At 48.9% G+C, this 23,470-nt stretch overlaps 1 protein-coding gene across 1 annotated transcript in view; it reads right to left on the reverse strand.

The window, feature by feature from the left end:
* Positions 1-23,470, reverse strand: part of LOC147441172 (protein NRT1/ PTR FAMILY 8.3-like) — a 77,544-nt gene that overhangs the window by 27,204 nt on the left and 26,870 nt on the right. Inside the window, exon 2 of the mRNA XM_086482860.1 lies at positions 5,874-6,018. Within this exon, the coding sequence (XP_086338986.1) occupies positions 5,874-6,018 (145 nt within the window). The remainder of the gene's footprint in view (positions 1-5,873; positions 6,019-23,470) is intronic.

Consider the following 23,470-nt stretch of genomic DNA (forward strand, 5'->3'; position numbering starts at 1 on the left):
TGTCTAATGTAAAGAATTTCGGGTGAAAGCCAAAGCCTACCGCCCCACCACGGGCCGGTTTTACTTACCTTTTTCCCTTGCCGCTCTAATATCCGGCATTACCTCCTACATATGAGCGATCTGTGAGAGGGTAATGTCATCTCCGAGAAAGATGCCCGTATTCTTAAGAGTTGGTCTCTTCTTTAAAAAGTTCTTCACTTCCATGGAGGAAAAACGAAGGATGAGTGCCCTTTCTTTGAGGTTTCCCCATTGCTTCCATTTTTCTTATTGCCCACTCTCCAAGCTCTCAAGTGCATCGGCTCATTAACCCCTATCATAGTCATGAGTTCTTTTACCTCTTCATCCACATTATCTTTGTCTTTAAGGCCACATTCTCACATGTAAGGCGCGCACACGTCTTCTTTGCTCCTTTTCTAGTGTCAGGTTAATAATGGTGGGTGTGGACGTTGTTTCCTTGCCTTTTCCTTTCTTGGCAACCTCAATCCATTTCTCGGCCTCAACCGCTTTTTGTTGAGTATTTGTGATAACATCCACCCAAGAAGTCGTCATTTCTTTGTGCTGGTCCTCTCCCTCTTTGATGGCCCGCACTTGCTCTTTAATCGTGTTGAGTTCTTCAATTACTAAGGGTTGAAGCTCTCCCTCTTCAAGTGTGTTTCGTGATCGGACCTCAGCAAGTTCCTTCTTGAGTTATGCAATCTCTTTATCTTAGGCCGTCACACGCTCCTCCTGTGTGGCTATCTTGCTTTCTTGGATCAACACGCGTTCTTCGAGTATCTTTACTGTGCCCAAGAGGTTACGGTTGATCTTTTAATGGTTTCACCTATTTCTTCTTTGCCTTTTTGAATGGCATCCTTGAAAGGGTCAGCTTTGTCATTCTGCTTTTTCATGCTTGAAATCCACCAAAAGAGAAGAGGGTGCGGAAAGTTCTCGTGGTAGAGAGAAGACCACACTATGTCTATGTTGTGCATACGTGTATCCCCCACGTCACCTAAACAGAGTGCTAATGGCGCCAGGAGGGGCATGGACGGGTTGCCTACACGACCAGGGGCAAGCGGGGAGCTTGCACGACCAAGTGGGCAGCTCACAGCAACGGCAGCAGGTCGTGCAGGTGGGCAACTCGTACACAGGCAGCAGGTCATGCCCCATAGCAGGTCGCACAGTTCAGCAATTCGCACACAGGCAGCAAGTTGTGCAGGTGTCCAAGGTGCGCACAGGCAGCAGTTCGCAGAAGGTGCCCCGCAGGCAGATCGCGCAATTGGGCAACGCGCACACAAGCAACAGGTGACGCAAACCCTAATTCGCTTTCTACACACACGCGCGCGCACACACACACACACAAGGAGAAGAAGAAGAAGAGAGTTTAAACATCGTAGGAAACTATCCCAAGAGACCTTAAAGATCCAGCCGACGAGGAGAGTTGTGTGTGTGTGTGTGTGTGTGTGTGTGTGTGTGTGTGTGTGTGTGTGTGTGTGTGTGTGTGTGTGAGAGAGAGAGAGAGAGAGAGAGAGAGAGAGAGAGAGAGAGAGAGACCTCCAACTATTGGGAAAGGAGCCATTGGCACGGTTGTACGCATCCATTCTTGAGCAACAGCTGAGCAAATGGGCAGAGAGGGAGGGGAGAGGTTTTTCAACTCTTGACCACATTCTGACACTAAGAGCCCTTATTGAGGAGGGCAGACCACATGGGAGACGGATCTATTGTAGCTTTGTGGACTTCCGCAAAGCATTCGACACAATGCCTAGAGCTAGATTGATGAGTCGACTATAGGAGATGGGAGTACCCATAGAGCTGATTTGGGGGATAATGGCATTATACATGTCAGTAGTAGGGCATGTCGCACTTCAGAGGGGCTATCTACAGTAGTTCACTCCACTATTGAGGTGATGTAGGGCTGCCCGCTCTCTCCTACTCTATTTGGTATGTAAGTGGATGAGGTTTCTGCCTATATTGAGAGAGATGGCGATAGAGGTGCACAGCTTGCAGGGACATGGATTCCACTATTGCTATATGATGATGATATTGTGTTGATCTCCGACTCTCCGGAGGGGATGCAACATCACTTGGATGCTTTGCATAGGTTTGCCCACGACAGTGCTTTGTCTGTCAACCTTGGTAAAACCAAGGTTATGGTGTTTAACACCACCCCAAAGTGGATCAGGAGATCAGCACCCGCATTCTCATACGGCCATGAGACAGTGGAATATACAGATGCTTACACCTACCTCAGGATGGTCTTTAGTGGGCCAGCTTTTTCATTGAGGAGAGCAACAGAGACTAGACTGACCAGAGCCTATGCAGCATTGGGTGTATTGGAGAGGATGTGCTCATATTTTTCGTTTCAGGAACCTCGGACGAAGCTCTAGCTCTTTGACACTCTGGTGGCTTCCGCATTGCCCTATGGAGCTCACATATGGGGGCCTTCATTGGACCATCATGGGAGGTCAGGTCGCACTGATGGATGGGGGGACATGGAGAAGCCTCCGGTCTCTATGATCTCGCGGCTTATTAGGGCCAAGGCTTCAGTACCACATGACATTATTTGAGCAAAGCTAGCTGCCCCCCCCCACTAGTGGTTGAGGCGCTCACCAGATCAGTCTCCTTCATACACCGCTTATGGGACCTTCACAGAGACAGATATGCCCGCCTAGCACTTGAGTCCTCTCGACAGTCAGCTATGCGGGGAGATACAGCATTCTGGTATGGGAGATCGCATCATGGTTTCAGGTACATGGGTTCAGCATGGATAGATTAGCCCCCCTTCCAGGATGCACCCTCTCTGACTCTTACACAGTCCTAGATCACCCGACTGACTCAGCTAGACACCAGGAGGCCTTGGATACATCCGGCACAGGAGTTGGGCACAAAGGTGGCTTTCTATAAAGAGCATCTTCTCCAGCTTACGGAGGACAGCTTTGTGACGAGACCCAGATACATGGCACCCACTTATCTCATGGGATACGATGTGCTATTGGCCAGATACACACATCTTTACACCAGCTCAGATCAAGATTGGTAGATACAGCGGAGTACCAACAGAGGCCAGGACATGTCCCCTATGTCACACGGAGCCTGAGACAGAGTTGCACTACACATGCCACTGCCCAGTTTACTATGAGATACGAGGCCGCTTTCAATGCCTGTTCAAAGAGGGCTTTGGACACTCTCTAGAGTCATGGGGTATGAGGACCAGAGATGCCTGGGATTGTTTTTCCTCGAGCTGCGCAGACACAGAGAGAGCCAAATGAGAGGAGAAGCTAGCTAGTCTCAGAGACAAATCACGGACTTCTTTACAGCGGACACTAGACAACCGGAGCAGCTACTACCACAGGAGAGCCCACTCTCTCCTCACACAAGAGGCACGTTGATCGACCGAGCGACCGAGCTAGGGAGATCCGGACGCCCACAAATGCGGAGGACTACACAACATCGACGGAGGCTACATCAGAGGATTCAGATCATTCTGGCTCGATATGCACGACGCCCGGTCAGACTACTGACCAAGGAGGAGATTGATGAGATCCGCCAACGACTGATGATGGATCTCCTGTGATTTAGCTCTTTTTTGAGGATACACCCACATTGTGTTGTATTAGCCCCCATTCATTCACTACATTGGTACCCCTTTTTTTAAGCACCTTTTTATTTATTTTTGGTATTCAGACTTTGTATCAGATCCACCACATTGTAACTTTTGGTCTCATAGGTCACTTTGGCCTTTTGAAGACGTTAATATAACATTTCATTTCATTTCATTTCTCTTCTCCACCTCACAGGAGATGGGTTTGTGATTCGACCCAGCTACATGGACACACATATGTCTCATGGTTTGCGTTGTGCCATTGGTCAGATACGCACATCCTCACATCAGCTCGAGATTGAGACCGGTAGATTCAGAGGGATACCAGCAGACAGCAGGATATGCCGATTATGCCAGAGAGAGCCAGAGACAGAGTTGCACTACATATGTCATTGCACAGTGTTCTATGAGATACGGGGGCGTTTCCACTGCTTATTCAGAGAGGGTTTTGGTCCTCTATCTAGGGTCATGAGTTATGAGGATCAGAGATGTCTTGGACTATATCTACTTGAGTTACACAGTTATATAGAGACACTTTACTGGGGAGAGCTAGAGAGAGGCAGTCCCAGAGACACATTACAGATTTCTTTTCACTAGATATGGGACAGCCAGAGGAGCAGCCACCACTGCAGAGCTCGTCCCACACTCATTCGACCACTACTGGCACTCTCATCGACCGAGCATTGGAGCTACAGAGATACAGACGACCGCGACTGAGGAGAGGAGCTACACAGCATCGACGGAGACTACAACAGAAGATTCGAGCCATACTCTCTCGACATCCAGAGTGCAGATGAGGATGGATCCTCACCATTTCTTCCATCTTTGTTTCACACACTGTTACATCCAGTTTACCGGGTACCTATTGTATCAGCTGCTACACCCACGTAGTTTTAGATTGTAGTAGTAGTAGTAGTATTTTGTTCCACTTCTAGTTCTTTTCTAGTTCTTTTGTACCCAGACATGGTATTAGATTCACTATTTTGTAACTGATTGGTCTCATAGGTCATTTTGGCCTTTTGAAGACGTTAATATAACATTTCATTTCATTTCATTTCATTTCTCTCTCTCTCTCTCTCTCTCTCTCTCTCTCTCTCTCTCTCTCTCTCTCTAGTTTCCTACGACGTTAAAATCCTCTTCTTCTCGTGTGTGTGTGTGTGTTAATAAAAAGAGGAAAACAATATAACCTTTTCATCACCCAAGTGTGGTAGATTGGTTATGCCATTTCCCTCTTGAATAACAGGTCTTGAGTTCAACTCTCGTCGGATAGATCTTTGAGGTCTCTTGGGATAGTTTCCTACAACGTTAAAATCCTCTTCTTCTTCTTCTTCTTCTCTCTCGTGCATTCTCTCCCTAACTCTACGCTTCCGCATTGTCAACTTTGACAATGTTAGGCAATGTAGCATCTTCTTGTCACCATAATCATACACCTCACATTGTGGACTCTATGTGTGGGCATTGCAGTCTTTAATCAGGAAGACTCCTCTCGTGGTCCCTACTCTGTGTGAGAAGTAACAAAGGGCTTATGTAGATGACTGGATCCTGTGCAAGCTGCAAGCTAATCCACTTGTATGTGGCCTCTAAATCTTTAGCTACCACTCTGAGCCGCTCTCATAGCTCTTGTCTAAATAGTACTGCCACTGCCCGAGACCCTAAAAGAAGCCAGTTGGGTGACAGCATGAGAAAGAAAAGGGCTGAGAGAAAATGATGTTGGGCCACACATGGAAATGTTGCTGAAGGCCATTATTTTATGGGTTTATACTTGAAATACCAGCCTCCAGGTAAGCATTCATGGAAATGTTTCTGAAGACCATTATTTTATGGGTTTATACTTGAAATACCGGCCTCCAGGTAAGCATTTAAATACTTGAAGATGTTCCGCTATGCACCGAAAGACGGATAACGGGGACACAGATAAACTTTTGTCCTTCTTCCTTCACATCCGCAGTATGCATGCAAGAAGGCTACACATGAGCAAATAAGTTTGCTGCTATACCACATGAATACACAACCTTTGGACTTTTATGCTCAAAAATTCAGATTGTATAGTTCATAGAATCCTTCCTTTTCCATTTACTGTGTCTTTTGAAAAAGTTGTGTCCTTTCCTAGCAACTTGGGTACGAATTTGGGGAATAAGAAGTCTTTCAGACTGGTGTCCCTTCAACAGACTGCCGCTTAAGAGTTATGACATTTCCCAAAATTCCCACAATACGTGAAATAAATCACACTGGAAACACAAATAACATATGCAGAAATAAAGTGTTAACGAGATCCTTCAATATAAGGAAACAGCACCTAGAATGAAACGACATGCCTTCCAGCCCCCCGTCTTGGCTCTTAATGCTCGATTTCCATACAAATCTGTAGAGCCATCTTCTGTATATAGAGTGACTTGTGCCTCCATATCGGAGGGCTTAAGCTTATCGTCTTCAAGAATGGCCTGCCAATTAACATCCAAAACTTTTGCATGATCCTTACTGTGCAAGTGAAAATTAACTTATACACTGGACATAATTTGAGGTCTTAAATTTTCCAAAGAATGACACAAAGCAATCTCCAATATCAACAATATTCATTCATTTTCAGGAAAGGGCAAGGCGTAGACACATGACAACCCTCCACCAAACAATGTCACTCTAGCAGAGATAATGTGCCGTGCTCTCTATAGTGGGTGCTCCTCAGTGCAATGTGCGTGAGATCTCACTCCACAGCATGAAAACAAAGAAGACAATGAATAACAGAGCAACAACAACAAGACTCAGCAGTGAAACCTGAACAGCATGAACATCGACTAACTCAAAGAAATCAATACAAACTCTGGCATTGCAGCAAACTCAGCTCCAATCCAAAACTCGTGGGTACAACAGGGGTGTCGAGGCTCAACTGTGCAAGGATGGTGCAGGCGAGTTGTGTATGAACTCAAGATGCTAGACTCTAGACCAATGACCACACAAAGTAGATGATGATCTAATGATCGAAACCAACTACGGATATATACAATCATGAAGAACCACCAACGGCGGCAAAAATATCCACTCTAGCTAAGTCTATCTCTCAACTATGGTGGTGGTGCGCTTGCCACGGTGTCGACTGGACCACCACCCATATCCCTGCCACGTGTCACCGACCAGGCGAGAGTCTATCCAGTGTGAAACCCATCCCAATTGTAACTAACTACCTATCTCATGGCAGTGACCCTGTAGCCCTGCTACAGGTTGCCTGCCACAAGACCACTCACCAACTCGGTGAGAGAAACAACAAAAGCTGCCAAAAGACCTTAAGACTGCAAAAAAAAAACCACTACTGCACTGCCATGGTGAGAAGACTGAATTGCAAGCGGATGTTGTCACCCAAGAGAAAGAGTAGTCGCCACAGGCGCACCCAAAGTGTTAGTCTCTAAAGGTGGAGCCATCAAATCAATGGTGGAACCCTGCGGCTGGCCTACAGGCTGTTGGGCTCTGCTGTCTACAAACTCGCCGCCTACAAAAGGAGCAGCCACCTGTTGCACAACAGATGGGAGCACCTGTGCGGTAGTGTACTGAGGACGCCAAGTAACACGACCATGGTGGTGTGCACCAACAACGCTATCACAGCAAGGAATGCTCTGCATGTGTGTCATATAGCTCGACAATTGAGACCCGTAAGGATATTGCTAAGGATAGTACTGGAATGGAGTCTATGTGTAGGGTCTCATGAACTACGGAGAATCTATTTCCATGTAGAAGCATTTCTCAAAATCCTTGTACATGTGCTTTAAGGTCGTCAATGATTTGGGACTTTATCTTCAAAGCTTGTTGCAATGCGAAAATAGTAGCATCTCCATCTGCGATGGCACTCTCGGAGACTCGCAAAGATCCCTCCATAGCTGCGTATGTGACGGAGTGACATTGGTGCATAGCAAATAATTGCTCTGTTTCTAGCTTTATGGTGGCGATAGCATTCCTGGACTCTTGTAATATCTTTTTAGAAAGCTCAAACAAAGTAGACTCGGCCATCCTCGAAGATCCAACACATGTAGGATGCGCAAGTGGCACAGCTGGTGAGCTAGGAGTAGGTACAACGGGTGTAGTGGATATAACTGAGATGGTTGTTGCAGGTGGAGTGTGAGATATATTCACTGCGGTATGGGTGAATATAGGAGAAGAAGGAAGAGGATCTTGTGAGGGAGAAGCTGCCGACTTGTCATGAAGAGTGGAAGTAGACACTGGCACAGTAGAACAAGGGATGGAAGTAGATAGAGAGCGTCACGGAAGGTATGTCACCCTAGTCAGCTAGCTCTCTGACATTAGAGTAGAGACTCTACTGTGTCCTTCGCTACCTTTTCTTTGATCTTCTTTTTCTTCGTTACTTTAGGATCAGCCTGAATGCTTAGAGATTTTCTTTTCTCGTGCGAATGCACTGGTTGTGTATTCTCATCCACATCGTGAGGGGTAACATGTATATTTATGACCCACGCCAAGAGAGGTGCTGCAAAAAATTTAGAGCTCAACTGCACAGACTGCACCTCCGGCTTGAAATCGTTTGGCCCTAGATTGTAATGATGTTAAGAGAATCTGGTGAAATCCACAGGGTAAGGCGTGGATCAAACAATAAAGGCCGTCCCAGTGGGAAAATGTAGTGGGCAGGTCACATTTTCCCTTATCTTCTTTGGCATCTCTCGCCAGAAAGTAGTACCTAAACATTGCCACGAGCTGTTTGTTCCTTTCGTAATCTAGGTGATCCGTATTGAGCATCTCCTGACATGCCTGAATTGTTGCATCCTTGGACAGTGGAGAAAAGGTTCGTGCAGCCGGCTTCACAGATGGAAAGCAGGCCATCCCCATGGCATGGCCAAGCCTTGTAGCAGTGAGTCGGTGGCTCCTTACCTTGGGAAAAAAAATTTAAAAGCTCATATATTATCTCTACAGGAACAATGCCATCAACCAGTGCTATGAGACCCAGAGTCTGTAGGGCTGAGCACTGGAAAGGACCTCGCTCAAAGATGGTCAAGGCGGCTGTAGATAAAAATCCAAAGAGAATTCTGTGCGATTTTTAGATGTTGTCGGCCTACTGATCTCATGAGTGAGAACTTGATGTTTGCCTTTGAATGGCCATAGGTGGAAACCATGTTGGATGCAGGTGCTAACCTTTGTTGGAGAGTAGGACCGAGACTTTGGTGTATTTATCGCAATCCCTTGAGGTAGTAGCAATCCTTGTCCTCATGTCCAGACTTTTCATCGAAGTGGCAATAAACCCGAAGGGAGCATTCATTTAGAGAGTGCCTTGGAGAGCGGCATGAGCTCCTTCTGAGACCTAAGCTCTTCTAGCTCGCGATTGATCTTTTCCAAAGCCTCGTGATGTGGAGGCTTCTCCTGTCTAAGAGAGAAGGACCTCTCCTTTTGAAGAGCTCGCTATAACTTTAGGGCTTCTAGTTCCCTACGTAAAGAAGTCAAGGGGTCAGATGGACTTTCCAAGAGTACAAAGGCAGTCTCTACCTGAGGAGAGTCGGTAAACAGCTTCCTTGCCCCCTCTATCCTAGTAGCAACAGCAACAAACTCCTCCAAAGTGGCTTCAAGTCGGAGACTCTCTCTGAGTTTTTGCTGAGACGTCTTAGGAAGAGCCTTCTCTACCCACTTCTTGACCATAAATTCGCCTGGTTTTGGAGGAGGCTTGGCGACCAGAGACTTTGTTCTGATCATGAGTTCTGCAAAAGTCTCTTTGGGCTGGAGCATCAGGTTGGCCAACTCATCCAGAACCTTCTCTTGGAAGTCCCCTGGTCTGAAAGCTTCACAGAACTCTCATCTTAATGTGGCCTAAGTCGTAAAGTGGTTGTCTACAAACTGAGTGTACCATTTATCGCCTAGGCCATCCAAGGTGGATGGGAAGAGTACTAAATAGGCGTCTTCTCGGTTGAGACCACGACCCCTGCACAGAGAAACAAATCTCCGAGCATGGTCGTCGGCATCCTCGGTGGAGAGACCTTTGAAAGTCGGAAACTTGATATTCACCTTAGCCAGAACGCTTGTGAGCTCCTCCATGGCTGTCTGTGCAGGAGCCTGTTGCTCAAGAGCTTGCTGTAGCACACTGGACAAGAACTTTACCAGGGAGGGTGATCTGGGAGGTGTAGCACTAGTTGAGGGAATGGAGGTAGCCGTGTGGGAAGGTAGGGGTAATGGGGCTGCTGGACTTCTACTTGACACAAAGGGTTGACGCTTCCTATGGTAGTACTTCAGAGGACTTAGTAGAGGGCTTTGTCGCTCTTTTGACTGCCTTGTATGTGTCATGCAGTAACCAGAAGCCCACCCAAGCTTTGGGCACGGAGACCTGTAACTTACTGAACACTGGTCCAGACTCCGCTAGACCAAGGTGAGTGACTAGACCACCTGGCTAGACCTGGACGAGAGGAGACAACTAGACCATGACGAGAGACTAGACAAGCAGGTCGATGGAAAACTAGACGAGACAAAGCTGAAGCAGGCCCGGGCCAGTCGAAATCAACGGACTAATACAGAGAGCTTAAACCAGGTAGCTCCTCGCCTCAACTTTGAACGAAGTGAGACTTCAGTTGAGGTCCCACCGGGCGTGCCAAAAATGAGATCACCTGTAGCGGGGATAATGTGTTGTGCTCTCTACAGTGGGTGCTTCTCAATGCAATGTGTGTGAGATCTCACTCCAACATAATGAAAACATAGAAGACGATGAATAACAGAGCAAACAACACCACAACTCAACAGTGAAACCTGAACAGCATGGGACTCGACTACCTCAAAGAAACCAGTGAAGACTCTGGCATGGCAGCATACTCAGCTGCAGCCCAGAACTCACGGTACAATGGGGGTGTCGAGGTTCAAATGTGCAGGAATGGTGCAGACGTGATGTGCATGGACTCAAGATGCTAGACATCAAGAGAGAATGACCATACAAGATGAGACACATAACTTCCAGCAGCTACGGATATATACAACCATAAAGAGCCACCAACGGCTTACAAATATCCAATCCAGCTAAGTCTATCTCGTTGGCTAGACTCCCGCCCCTATGCCTGCCTCGTGTCACTGCCCAGGCAAAAGTCCGTCCAGTGTGAACTCCAGCCCAGCTGAAACTAATTGTTTGTCTCGTGCCCCTTACATTGTAGCCCTACTACAGTGCCCCCAACCCCTGCCTATACAAGGCTGGGTCGGCCAATGTCCATCGATAGCCCCCCGATCCCATAAAAGAAAATAATAGGAGGGGGCGGGGTGGGGGGGGCGGTGGGGGACTCGGGAGAGAGGAGCTACATGAGGGAGGAGGGGGAGGTTAGCAATGGCGAGGGGGTTGCGGCCAGCAGCAGCGAGCGCTCGTAATTCGCGTCTCTTCAAGGTTTACGCAACTCTGGAATAGTATGGAGATGTACTACACCTGTTCACCACTGCCACCCATGGTGATAGCTCCGAAAAGCACTCTTGACAAAGCATAAGAATATGCCGATGCTGCCTTGCCTCTGAGTCGACTTACTGGTGCCTCTATTCCCTTTCAGGTGTATCAAGTTGAGGCCCAAGCATGTGCCTATCTCAAGAAGCACTTCACCGAATCACCTATGTAGGCTGCCCCAAAATTGTCAATTACCTTACTGATACTAGTTTGACTGTTGTAGGTGACGTCGGCAGTCAGCCTAGCAGAGAGTACAGCTTGGATCGCTGTGTCTACTGTGGCTGTCAACTACTGACCAAGGTGGAAAGAAACTGCACTATTACTGAGAGGGAAGGTTTGGCAATTATTTATGCCCTGCGTAGTAAAATTTTTGACACTTCCTTCTGGGTGTCCATATTACTGTAATCAAAAATTGTCATGCTCTTTGCTAGCTGCCCAAGAAACCTCCATTACAGGACAAGCCTGGTGCTGGCTTTTGCTATTCCAGGAATTCATTATTGATGTAGTCCTCTGCCTTGGTAGGCACCATGTCATGGCCCATCACTTGCGATTCCAGGAATTCATTATTCATGTAGTCCTCTGCGTGAATAGAAACCCCTAGACATTCAGTCAATAGTGTGCATGGTGGAGCTGATGGTGACTGTAGCAGGGCTACAGTGTCACTGGCACGGGACAGGCAGTTAGTTACAGTTGGGATGGGTTTCACGTTGGACTCTCGCCTGGTCAGTGACACATGGCAGGGATACGGATGGTGGTCCAGTCGACACCGTGGCCAGCACACCACCACCACAGTTCAGAGATAAGACTTAGCTGAGTGGATATTTTGCAGCCGTTGGTGGCTCTTCATGATTGTATATATTTGTAGTTGGTTTCAATCATCAGATCATCATCTACTTTCTGTGGTCATTGGTCTAGAGTCTAGCATCTTGACTTCATACACAGCACGTCTACACCATCCCTGCACAGCTGAGCCTCGACACCCCCGTTGTACCCATGAGTTCTGGGCTGGAGCTGAGTGTGCTGCCATGCCAGAGTCTGCATTGGTTTCTTTAAGTTAATCGATGTTCATGCTGTTCAGGTTTCACAGCTGAGTCTTGCTGTTGTTGCTCTGTTATTCATTGTCTTCTGTGTTTTCATTCTGTGGAGTGAGATCTCACGCACATTGCATTGAGGAGTACCCACTATAGAGAGCACTACACATTATCTCCGCTATAAGTGCTCTCATTTTTTGGCACGCCCTGTGGGACCTCAACTGAAGTCTCACTCCATGGAAAGTCAAGTCGAGGAGCTACTGGGTTTAAGCTCTCTGTATTAGTCTGTTGGTTTTGACCGGGTTGGGCTGCTCCAGCTTGGTCCAGTCTTGTTTCACCTTGACCTGCTTAATTCTAGACTTGCTTGTCTAGTCTCTCGTCGTGGTCTAGTAGTCTCTCGGCTTGCTCTAGTCCTCTCTCGTCCAGGTCTAGCCAAGTGGTCCAGTCACTCGCCTTTGTCTAGTGGCGTGTGGACCAATGTTCAATAAGTTACAGCTCTTCGTGTCCAAAGCTTGGGGGCCTTTTGGTTATTGCATGACACATACAAGGCAGTCAAAAGAGCGACAAAGCCCACTACTAAGTCCTCTGAAGTACTATTACAGGAAGTGTCAACCCTTCGTGCCACGTAGAAGTCCACCAGCCCCATTACCCCTACCTTCCCCCGCAACTACTTCCATTCCCTCAACCAGCTCTTCACCTCCCAGGTCACCTTCCCTTGTAAAATTCTTGCCCACTGTGTTACAGCAAGCTCTTGAGCATCAGGCTCTTGCACAAACAGCCATGGAGGAGCTCACTAGCGTTCTGGCTAAGGTGAATATCAAGTTTTCGACTTTCAAGGGTCTCTCCACCGAGGATGCCAACGACCATGCCAAGAGATTTGTTTCCCTCTGCAGGGGTCGTGGCCTCAACCGAGAAGATGCCTACTTAGTACTTTTCCCATCCACCTTGGATGGCTTAGCAAACAAATGGTACAGTCAGGTTGCAGAAAACCACTTTACAACTTGGGCCACATAGAGACAACAATTCTATGAAGCTTTCAGACCAGGGGACTTCCAAGAGAAGGTTCTGGATGAGTTGGCCAACCTGATGCTCCGCCCAAAGAGACTTTTGCAGAGCTCATGACCGGATCAAAGTCTCTCATCGCCAAGCTTCCTTAGCAACCAGGTGAATTCATGGCTAAGAAGTGGGTGGAGAAAGCTCTTCCCAAAACGTCTCAGCAAAAACTCCGAGAGAGTCTCCGACCTGACACCACTCTGGAGGAGTTTGTCACAGCTGCTACTCGGATAGAAGGAGCTAGGAAGCTGTTCACCGACTCTCCTCAAGTAGAGACCACCTCAGTCTTTTAGAAAGTCCCTCTGATCCTTTAACCTTTTTACGCAAAAAACTAGAAGCGCTGAAGTTACAAAGAGCTCTTCAAGAGGAGAGATCATTCTCTCTTCGGTGGGAGAAGCTTCCACATCAAGAAGCTTTGGACAATATCAAGCGCAAGCTGTGAGTGCTACTATCTGAAGGGACTACGACACCTACAACAGAGCCTCACCCCGAGTCTTCAACAAAGCTTGGCTCCTGTATCCCATATGGTTTCTCCTTATGGTCAACCAAACCATATGCCACCCTTGCTCACAACCCCTCCTATGTCAGTGATGCAAGGTATGCAAAGCACCTTTCCATCTCAAAGTTTTTATCATGCTAGTGCCCCCTCAGGTCCTCAAAGCTTCTACACCTCAGTTGCCAACCCTATGTAGCAAGAGCAAAGACCACCTCGTCCCCCACCTCGCCCGTCCAATCGCCCCATTCTATGCTACAGGTGTGGGGAGTATGGACATTACCAAAATAAATGTCCCCTCCCTGAAGGATCTCCGCCTTGCCAACATTACCCTGAGGCAAAAGATCATTACAGCAAAGACTATCCAAAGCAAAAAGCATCCACGTCTTCGAACCTGAGTCTAAACCAACAAGAGTTCACATTTCCAAAGATCAACCTCATTGCGGTAAGCACCATTCCTCAACCATCACCTGCTACACATGTGGTTACCCCTAAGGATAAGGCGTAGCATGTGGAGGAGCTCACTGGTGTGCTCACTAGCGCACAACGAGCAACACTAGGCCTCAGTCTTTGTGAAGGTCCAACTCTTCTAGTTCCTCCTCGACAACCTCGTCCATCTACAACATCTGACAAGCCATCCCCTGGTGCCAGCCGATCGACACCTATAGCAGAGATAATATGTCATGCTCTCTATAGTGGGTGCTCCTCAATGATGTACGTGAGATCTCACTCCACAGAATGAAAACACAAAAGATAATGAATAACAGAGCAACAACAGCAAGACTCAATAGTGAAACCTGAACAGCATGAACTTCGACTAACTCAAAGAAACCAATACAGACTCTGGAATGTCAACAACTCACCTCCAACTTAGAACTCATGGGTACAACGAGGGTGTCGAGGCTCAACTATGCAGGGATGGTGCAGACGTGTTGTGTATGAACTCAAGATGCTAGACTCTAGACCAATGACCACACAAAGTAGATAATGATCTGATGATCGAAACCAACTACGGATATATACAATCATGAAGAGCCACCAACGGCTCCAAAATATCCACTCCAGCAAAGTCTATCTCTGAATTGTGGTGGTGTTGCGCAGGCCACGGTGTCGACTAGACCACCACCCGTATCCCTGCCACGTGTCACCGACTAGGCGAGAGTCCATCCAATGTGAAACCCATCCCAACTGTAACTAATTGCTTGTCCCGTGCCAGTGACATTGTAGCCATGCTACAGGTTGCCCGCCACAAGACCACTCACCGTCTCGGTGAGAGAAACAATTGAAGCTGATAGACACTGCCATGGTGAAAAGATTGAACTGCAAGCGGATACTGTCACCCAAGAGAAAGAGTAGTCGCCACAGCCGCATCCGAAGTGTCAGTCTCTGAAGGTGGAGCCATCAAATCAATGGTGGAACCCTGCGGCTCGCCTAGAGGCTGTGCTCGACTCTGCTGTCTACAAACTGGCTGCCTGCAAAAGGAGCAGCAACTTGCTACACAACAAATGGGAGCACCTGTCCGGTAGTGTACTGAGGACGCTAAGTAGCACAACCATGGCGGTGTGTACCAGCAACACCGTCACAGCAAGGAATGCTCTGCATGTGTGTCATATAGCTCGACGACTGAGACCCCTGAGGATATTGCTGAGGATAGTACTTGAATGGAGTCTGTACCTGTGTCTCTGATCCAGTCCATCCATACCCCATGTCCACAGGAGCCTGGGTAGACCTATCTTCATATAGAAGCATTTCTCGAAATCCTTGTACCTGTGCTTTAAGGTCGTCAATGGTTTGGGACTTTATCTTCAAAGCTTGTTGCAATGCGAAAATAGTAGCATCCCGATCTGCGATGGCACTCTCGGCGACTCACACAGATCCCTCCATTGCTGCGTATGTGGCGGAGTGACGTTGGTGCGTAGCAGATAACTGCTTTGTTCCTAGCTTTATGGTGGCCATAGCATTCCTTGAGTCTGTAATATCTTCTCAGAAAGCTCAAAAAGAGAAGTGGAGTCGGCCACCCTTGAAGATCCAGCAGATGTAGGTGGTGCTAAAGGACGCGCAAGTGGCACATCTAGTGAGCTAGGAGTAAGTACAACGGGTGTAGTGGGTATATCTGAGATGGTTGTTGTAGGTGGAGTGAGAGATATATTCACTGCAATATGGGTGAATATGGGAGAAGAAGGGAGAGGATCCTGTGAGGGAGAAGCCGCCGACTTGTCATGAAGAGTGGAAGTAGACACTGCATAGTAGAACAAGGGATGGAAGTAGACAGAGAGCATCGCAGAAGATGCGTCCACCCTAGTTTGTTGGCTCTCTGACATTGGCAATGAGAGTAGAGACTCTACCGTGTCCTTCGCCACCTTTGCTTTGATATTCTTTTTCTTTGTTACTTTAGGATCAACCTGAATGCCTAGAGATTTTCTTTTCCCGTGCGAATACACTGGTTGTGTATTCTCATCCACATCGTGAGGGGTGACATGTATATTTATGACCCACGCCAAGAGAGGTGCTGCAAAACATTTGAAGCTCAACTGCACAGATTGCACCTCGGCCCGAAATCGTTTGGTCCTAAATTGTAATGATGTAAAGAGAATCTAGTGAAATCCACAGGGTAAGGTGTGGATTAAACAGTAAAGGCCATCCCAATGGGAGAATATAGTGGGTAGGTCACATTTTCCCTTATCTTCTTTGGCATCTTTGGCCAAAAAGTAGTACCTAAAGATTGGCAGGAGTTGTTTGTTCCTTTCGTAATCTGGGTGATCCATATTGAGCATCTCCTGACATGCCTGAATTGTTGCATCCTTGGACATCTGAGGAAAGGTTCGTGTAGCCGGCTTTATAGATGGAAAGCTAGTCATACCCATGGCATGGTCAAGTCGTGTAGCAATGAGTTTGTGGCTCCTTACCTTGGGAAATTCTTTTAAAAGCTTATGTATCATCTCAACAAGAACAATGGTTGGTAGATCGCCATCAGCCAGTGCTGACCTAGAGTCTGTAGTAGCTGAGCACTGGAAAGGACCTCGCTCAGAGATGGTCGAGGCGGCGACGAGGCTGAGGTGGAAGAAGACTCCTCACAAATATCCTATTGTGAAGGGTCAAAATGGTTCCCTGTAGGAACCCAATGCTATTGGCTTATTGTAGGTCAGCCATGGCGAGCTCGTCTCTGACAACAGCGCCCATATACCTGCTGCCAACTAGTAGCTCACTAGCCACCCGTCTCTGAAAAAGTGCAAGTCTGTGCACCTTGGGTCTCTGTCTGTTGTGCTTAACCAGCCTTGAGAGGCTGAGTGTGTGACGTCGGTCGACCTCTACTGCGAGGACAAGCCTTCGCAATATGGCCCATTTATCTACATATGAAGCACTAGTTCAAGAGTCCCAAATACACCATGCTTTGACAGAGCGAGCCGCCACTCACCCTAAGTAGAAGGACTACCATCGAGAGAGTGTGGGTGTCTCGAACCAAAACGCATACTATAGGTATTGCTACAACCTTGGCAAGGACTAAGCTGCCAAGTGCGGAGTCTCCAAGACTGCCTTGATCTCGAAACCAATCCAGGATAAAGGCAAGAGGTACTCTCTCCTCAGGCCAAGGAAGCAAACCAAAATGGGCAAATCTGCTTCCTCAACAAGAAAATCAGAAGCTGGACTGAAACCATGACGCCACTTTTAAAAATGAGCCCGGACTGCTCGGATGGCCCGCGGGCTCATCGAAATGACCTTAGAAGCCATCTCGAGAGTCTCAAACTCGATCTGATGGTAACCACGTCCGAGGAGCTATATCTCAATTTTTTCTTACCTCCGCAATAAGGGGGACCTGGAGGAGGTCGCACACCTGGCCTCTGCTTGGGCAGCTGGTGTAATCTTGCAGATGGCAGACGTGGCCTGAAGGCGCTCCGCCTCTGTTGCCAGGCTCGCTTGCTCTGTCGGAGAAAGAGCAAGTTGGATGGTGGGCTCTGCAAGGTCGAGCGAGGGGGCTTCATGTGAATCCCTATGAGGCGGAGCAAGATCCTCCATCAATGTCTACTGTTGTGAAGGAGGAGCAGTGGTCGATGGCGAAGGAGGTGAGTCGGATACGAAAAAGACAAACCGACGTGCTTCAAGAAAAAAGAAGGGGGGGGGGGGAGAGTGTGGGCGATGGCAGAGAGCGGTAGCGAGCACGCCTCTGTTCAGTTGTTTCGAATCGATCATATAAATTCTTACCTTTAGAGCTGTATGAAGTCAACCTCGATAACCTGACAGCATACACATCCTCGCCTCAGGAAGATGTAATTTTCCAACTCGACAAAACGATAGTCACTATGACTTGTGGTCTCATCGCATCGTCAACGTGGACCATGATTTGGTTGACATTGAAAAATTGGAGGAAGGAGATACATGCATGATAGCACAAACATCTTGATCTGGCCACACCTCTTCTTAGAGATGACTACAATGCAAACTACCTAGTCTGGCCATCCCACTTCTCATAGAACAAGCACAATGGAGGCTGCTTAGTCTCACTTGGAGAACACTCTACCTTCTGATGGGACACCATCCAGCGGTGGTCATGCAGTTTATTAGTGACTGCTGCAACATAGGGTAGAGAGACATGATGCAGACTTCTCAGTCTAACTTGAGTGGAGGTTTTGTGGATCGATTGCTTGACCACATTGGCTTTTGGCAGCTTTCTCTTTACATCACATAAATGACCACATTAGGTTTTGGCATAGTCACAGGGGACGCCCATTTTTGGGCTTCTCGTCCCCACCCGTCTCGCCCTCTTTTCTACACTAAAATTCCATTTAAGCCCTGTTCCCACTCCTCGGGACGCATCCCTTGTGACTATGGGTTTTGGCGGCTTTCTCTTTTCTTCACATAAGTGACCACATATCTTCATCGACAAGATCGAACATTTGCATGCCTATAGGGTAAAGGGGCCAATAATGGACCGGGGTCTAAAACAAGGCATCTTAAAACTAAATGAAAAATATTACCAAAATGTATCAAAATTATGATTGGGATGGCATTGGGAATGGCAAGATCTTGATATGATCTATCTTTTAGTATCAATTTGATTGAAAACTATCAATCCTATCATTTACTCCAGACCATTCAAATTGAATGTCCCTCTATTGGCCCCATGTTTTAAGTGATGGCCCCTTTACCCTAGGTACTCCTTGGACCTTAACGACTATTGAGTGTACACACAGTTTGGAACATCTTTCTTTGAGCAATACAAACACTCTGCAATGGAGGGGTAAAGCACTTCCCAACACTAGTCGTGACGGCATCTTCTTTAAGATTTCTTTAGCGGTTAAAGTTCCCATGATTGCTACTATGCTGGTGGGGTATTATTCTCATGTGAACAGCGCAACAGCATCTTTATGTCACCCTATTTAAAGTAATGTGGACACCATCATGGAGAAAACATTTGGTAGATTTTTTATCAAATAGAATATTTCTAGAAAGAATGAGCAAACGATGCAAAAGAGCAATTGAAATAGAACCCTATTTATGTCACCTCAATAAGTGTTCTACACCAAAAAAAAACACAAAACATTTTTGATACACCTTTCAACATGTATACCACTCTAAACCTACCTTTTATGAAAAAGAACCCCTACCTTTTAGGGGTTCACAAAGTAGGGGGGACATACGGGCTTGTATGATCAAAAAGGCTTAAGGGTTCACAAATAGGGTTTTGTGTTCAAGAAGTTGAGGCTTAAGGGTTCACAAAATAGGGAAGGAAATATAGGCTTGGCTAAGTATGAAGGCAACATCCATAGGGGGTCAATGTAGGTTGATGGACTACCATGTGTTCTTTGGGTTGTAGCCCCAAAGTGTGCACGTACATGTAATACATGTACTTACTTGGAGACAATGAAATCATAACAATGGAAGACTTTGGTTAAATTTACTTGTTTCCTTAGTTTATAATCAAAGTGTTTGATTTTACTAGGTGTTTATAGCTATCAAAATGTTGGTCTTCAAAAAGGGATATTGTAAATCCTTTACAAAATGTTATGTGCTCTTTACTTTTAGGGTTTAAGCCAAGTGGCCGGCTGCCCATCTAATTTATTCTTTTGGTCATATAGAAGAATAAGGAGTGTGAGAAAGTATTCTCACATAGCTCCACCAAAACTTTGTCTCTCTTCGAACGATGCGCTCGCTGCAGCTGTGCTAACCCCATCGCTCCCACCCTCCCCCCAGCGCTACCGCTGCCCCCCCCCCCCCCCCCCCCCCCCCCCCCCCCCCCCCCCCCGCGCACGCTACCCTCCTCAGCTGGCTGCCTCCTGCCCCCCCCGCCTGCCCTCAGTCCCCTGCTGCCCCCCCTCGCGCTGCCCTTATCCCTGCCCGCCCGCTCGCCCCCAGCCCAGCTGCCGCCTCAGTCCCCCGCTGCCCCCCCCTCGCACTACCCTTATCCATACCTGCCCGTTGCACACACCCCCCCCCCCCCCCGGCCTTGGCCCGTTAGCCCGCCCGTGGGGTTCCTCCGCATCGACAACTCTTTGCAAATCGACACCTTCAGCACCTGTTTCATTTCTTTGGAGCAGTGGTTGGCGCGCCGAATTGCACCGCCCTCCCGTCGTCGCCACCTTCTTACGCCACAGCAGTAGACACAGATGGAGACTCCAGCTTCACCGCAGAGGGACTCGCCAGAAGCCCCCTCGCCCGACCCCGCTGGGTCCACCATTCGACTTGCTCTATCGCCTACAGAGCAAGCGAGCCTTGTCGCAGAGGTAGAGAGATTGCAGGCGACTTCGGTCATCTGCAAGGTTCTCGGCACCCGACCTAGCAGAGGAGAGCTGCGAGACCTTCTCCAGGCCCGCCTTCTCACAGAGGTGGGCAAGATCTTGGATGTCCAGATTCTCGGACGGGGGTACTACCAAATCGAGTTCCAGACCTCCGAGATGGCTTCCAAGGTCATTGCTATGAGTCCACTGGCCATCCGAGCATCACGCGCCCACTTTCGACAGTGGCGACATGGTTTTGACCCGACTTCGGACGTGCTAGTAGAGGAGGCAGACATCCCCATCTCAGTCTGCTTTCCAGGTTTACGGAGGGAGTACCTACCACTTCTCTCCAGGATTGGCTCCACCATCGGGACTGTCCTGGAGTCACCTCGCACGGCGGCATCAGTAGCTGCCAAGGCAGCTGGCATTCCCTCAATTCGAGTTTTGGTCAGAGATACCCACACGCTCCCGAAGGCCATCCTTCTGCCTCGGGTGAGTGGGGGTTGGTTTAGACAGAGTGTTGAGTACTCGGGTCTCCCGAACCAGTGCTTCATTTGCACACATATGGGCCACTTAGCGAAGGCCTGTCCACGGAGGAGGCCTCGACCTACACCTCAACCTCAGCCCCAGCCTGCCAAGGCTGGGCCGCAGCCGCGGCCAACGGCGCAGCGCACAGATTCAGAGCCACCCTCCAAGCCTGGGGCTCCAGCGGAGGAGGGGTGGCAGCAGGCCCGTGGCCGTCGTCGCCAGGGGCCACAGCGACAGCCTGGCCTTCAGAGTGGCCCGCAGGTGCCTACTCAGCAGCAGTGGGTTCCCACGGGGAACAGTTTTGGTCCTCTTGAGCAGGAGGAGCCCCCTACACCAGCCTCCACCTCCACTTCACCCTCGCCAGCTGCCCCACCTTCAGAGTTCCCCTCCTCCTCCTCCTCATCCTCCCCCCCCCGCCATCTACTCCCGCCCACTCCCCTCCTCGCCCATCTACTTCTACCGCCCCACCCCGCTTCTCTTCCCCTCCGCCCCCCCCCTGCTCCTTCTCCCCCTCCTACTCCAGTTCCACAGTCGACTTGGGAGACTGGTCCCTCGCCGGCGGCTAGGAGATCTCTTGGCAGCGCCTTTACCACGAGTCGCCTAGCGAGAGAGGGTCTGCCCTTCTTACGACCCCCTCTGCAGATTCAGACTTCTTCCCTTACAGCCATCCCCCGTGGTCTGACGAGCATTGACCTCCGAGGCCGCTGGGATTTCTTCGACTACGGGTTCACTCGCTTTCTCGGCGATTCCACAATAGACCACGAGGCAGCCTGCTTCAGGGTCCACGCTTTGTTCCTCGCTGCTAGGGGGGCAGAGGCCTTGGACTCAGCAGTTGGTTTCTCCTTCCCCCTCTGTGGTAGGACCGAGACAGAGTGGTCCCTCGACTCAGTGGTGGGATGGTTGCATACACAGGTTCTCGAGTTCTCTCACCACATGGGTGAACTTGGAGTTACAGATTTGTTGCAGACTTTGTGGCCACTGGCCAAGTTTGCGGTGACACCCCCAGACTCAGCAGGATGTAGGCACATTGTGGTGTACTTTTTTGCTGATACGCAGTGTTTGCCTTGCTATGTATACATTCATGAGGACTCTTAGACAGAGGAGGTTGCTTTACGCACGGCTCACTCTACCTGGGCTTGGGCTAGGCACTCACTGCAGTCTCGCCTATCTAGAGGACGCTCGGATGCGGATTACTCCCCATCCAAGCCAGCCTCGAAGATATCCCGACTTGCTCCTGCGGCAGCATCTGTTCTCTCTCGTTCCCCATGAGGATCGTCTCGAGGAACGTGCAGGGACTAGGTGGGCCCCAGTTTCAACGACAGCGGGGCCGATTGCGTCAAGAGCTTCAGCGCTGCCTTGTGGGTGGAGAGATTGATCTCCTCATGCTTCAGGAGCACCATTTGTCTGAGAGCCGCATTCGGCGTTGTGGTCAGATTTTGCGTGGACGATATGACACCTTTTGGTCAGCTGCTTTTGGACCTGGAGGTATCCAGGGTGGGGTATGTATGACTATTGCGGACTCATTGTAGCAGGCCATTGTGGGCAAAGGGATTATTGTGCCAGGCAGGGCTCAGTGGATCACTATGCACGTTCAGGGTGGCCTTGTGGGCTTCCTGAACATCTATGCGCCCAATGCGGCGAGTGCTCGTGCAGAGTTTTGGTCGCAGATTGTCGAGTCTTTGCCACAGGCTGACCATTGGTGTGTAGGAGGGGACTTCAACATGTTGGAGGACCTTTCTGACAAGATTGGAGGCAGCCATGCTACTGTGCATGGAGTGGAGTTAGCAGCTTGGGAGAGGTTTTGTTTGACTTTGAGTGTCTCGGATACATGGCAGAACTCTGGCTTTGTGAGGCCTCTAGAGAGTCTTGCTTTCTCTAGATCGGACCGCAGAGTGGGAGGAGTAAATCTATCGCGGATAGATCGCTTCTACACTAGTGATCACTTCAGTGACTTGGGGGGATCAGTGGGCATCCTGGCAGGGACATCCTTCTCGGACCATGCACCCGTGATCCTCACAGTGGCAGACAGGCAGAGGAGTGGGAGCACGATGCTTCGCATCCCAGAGCGAGTCTTGTTGGACTCAGCACTCAGAGAGCGGGTAGAGGCTCTCTGGACAGAGGGCATGGACAGCCAGGCTCTTCCTGCAGACAGAGTGGCCTCAGGCCTAGCTCAGCTTAGCCATTTTTTTCTCCAGGAGTCTTTGGCTCGACGGGCAGCAGCAAGAGAGGAGGAGCAGCGTCTCAGACGAGGCATTGCTTCACTACAGAGGATGCAGGAGCAGCATCCAGACAGTCCATGGTTGGAGGAGCAGTTACAGCAGGCTCGACAGGAGCTTGCTTGCACAGAGGAGAGGCGTCATGAGTTTGCCTTTCACCGACCGGCATCTCAGTGGACTCAGGTGGGTGACAGAGTGACAGGTGCTTTCTTTGAGACAGTGGGACCTCGGCACTCTGTTAACCCTCACGGCACACGGACACCCTATGATCTATAAACGTTGTATTATTTAGAGTCAGGTACCGGGCTTGTCGGTCCAATAGGGAAAGGTAGAGTGATCGCCGATGAGAGGCGCACTTTAACTTGGACATTCAAGGGATTAGTTGGTTAAGCAAGGACGCCCAAGTGTGAATGGGGTGAGCTCCTATAAAAGCCAACTAAACCTAATTTTTACTCATTCTCTCATTTGT

The sequence above is a fragment of the Adiantum capillus-veneris genome, chromosome 15, assembly GCF_014529385.1.
Source record: "Adiantum capillus-veneris isolate H3 chromosome 15, ASM1452938v2, whole genome shotgun sequence".
In the NCBI taxonomy this organism is placed as follows: Eukaryota; Viridiplantae; Streptophyta; class Polypodiopsida; order Polypodiales; family Pteridaceae; genus Adiantum; species Adiantum capillus-veneris.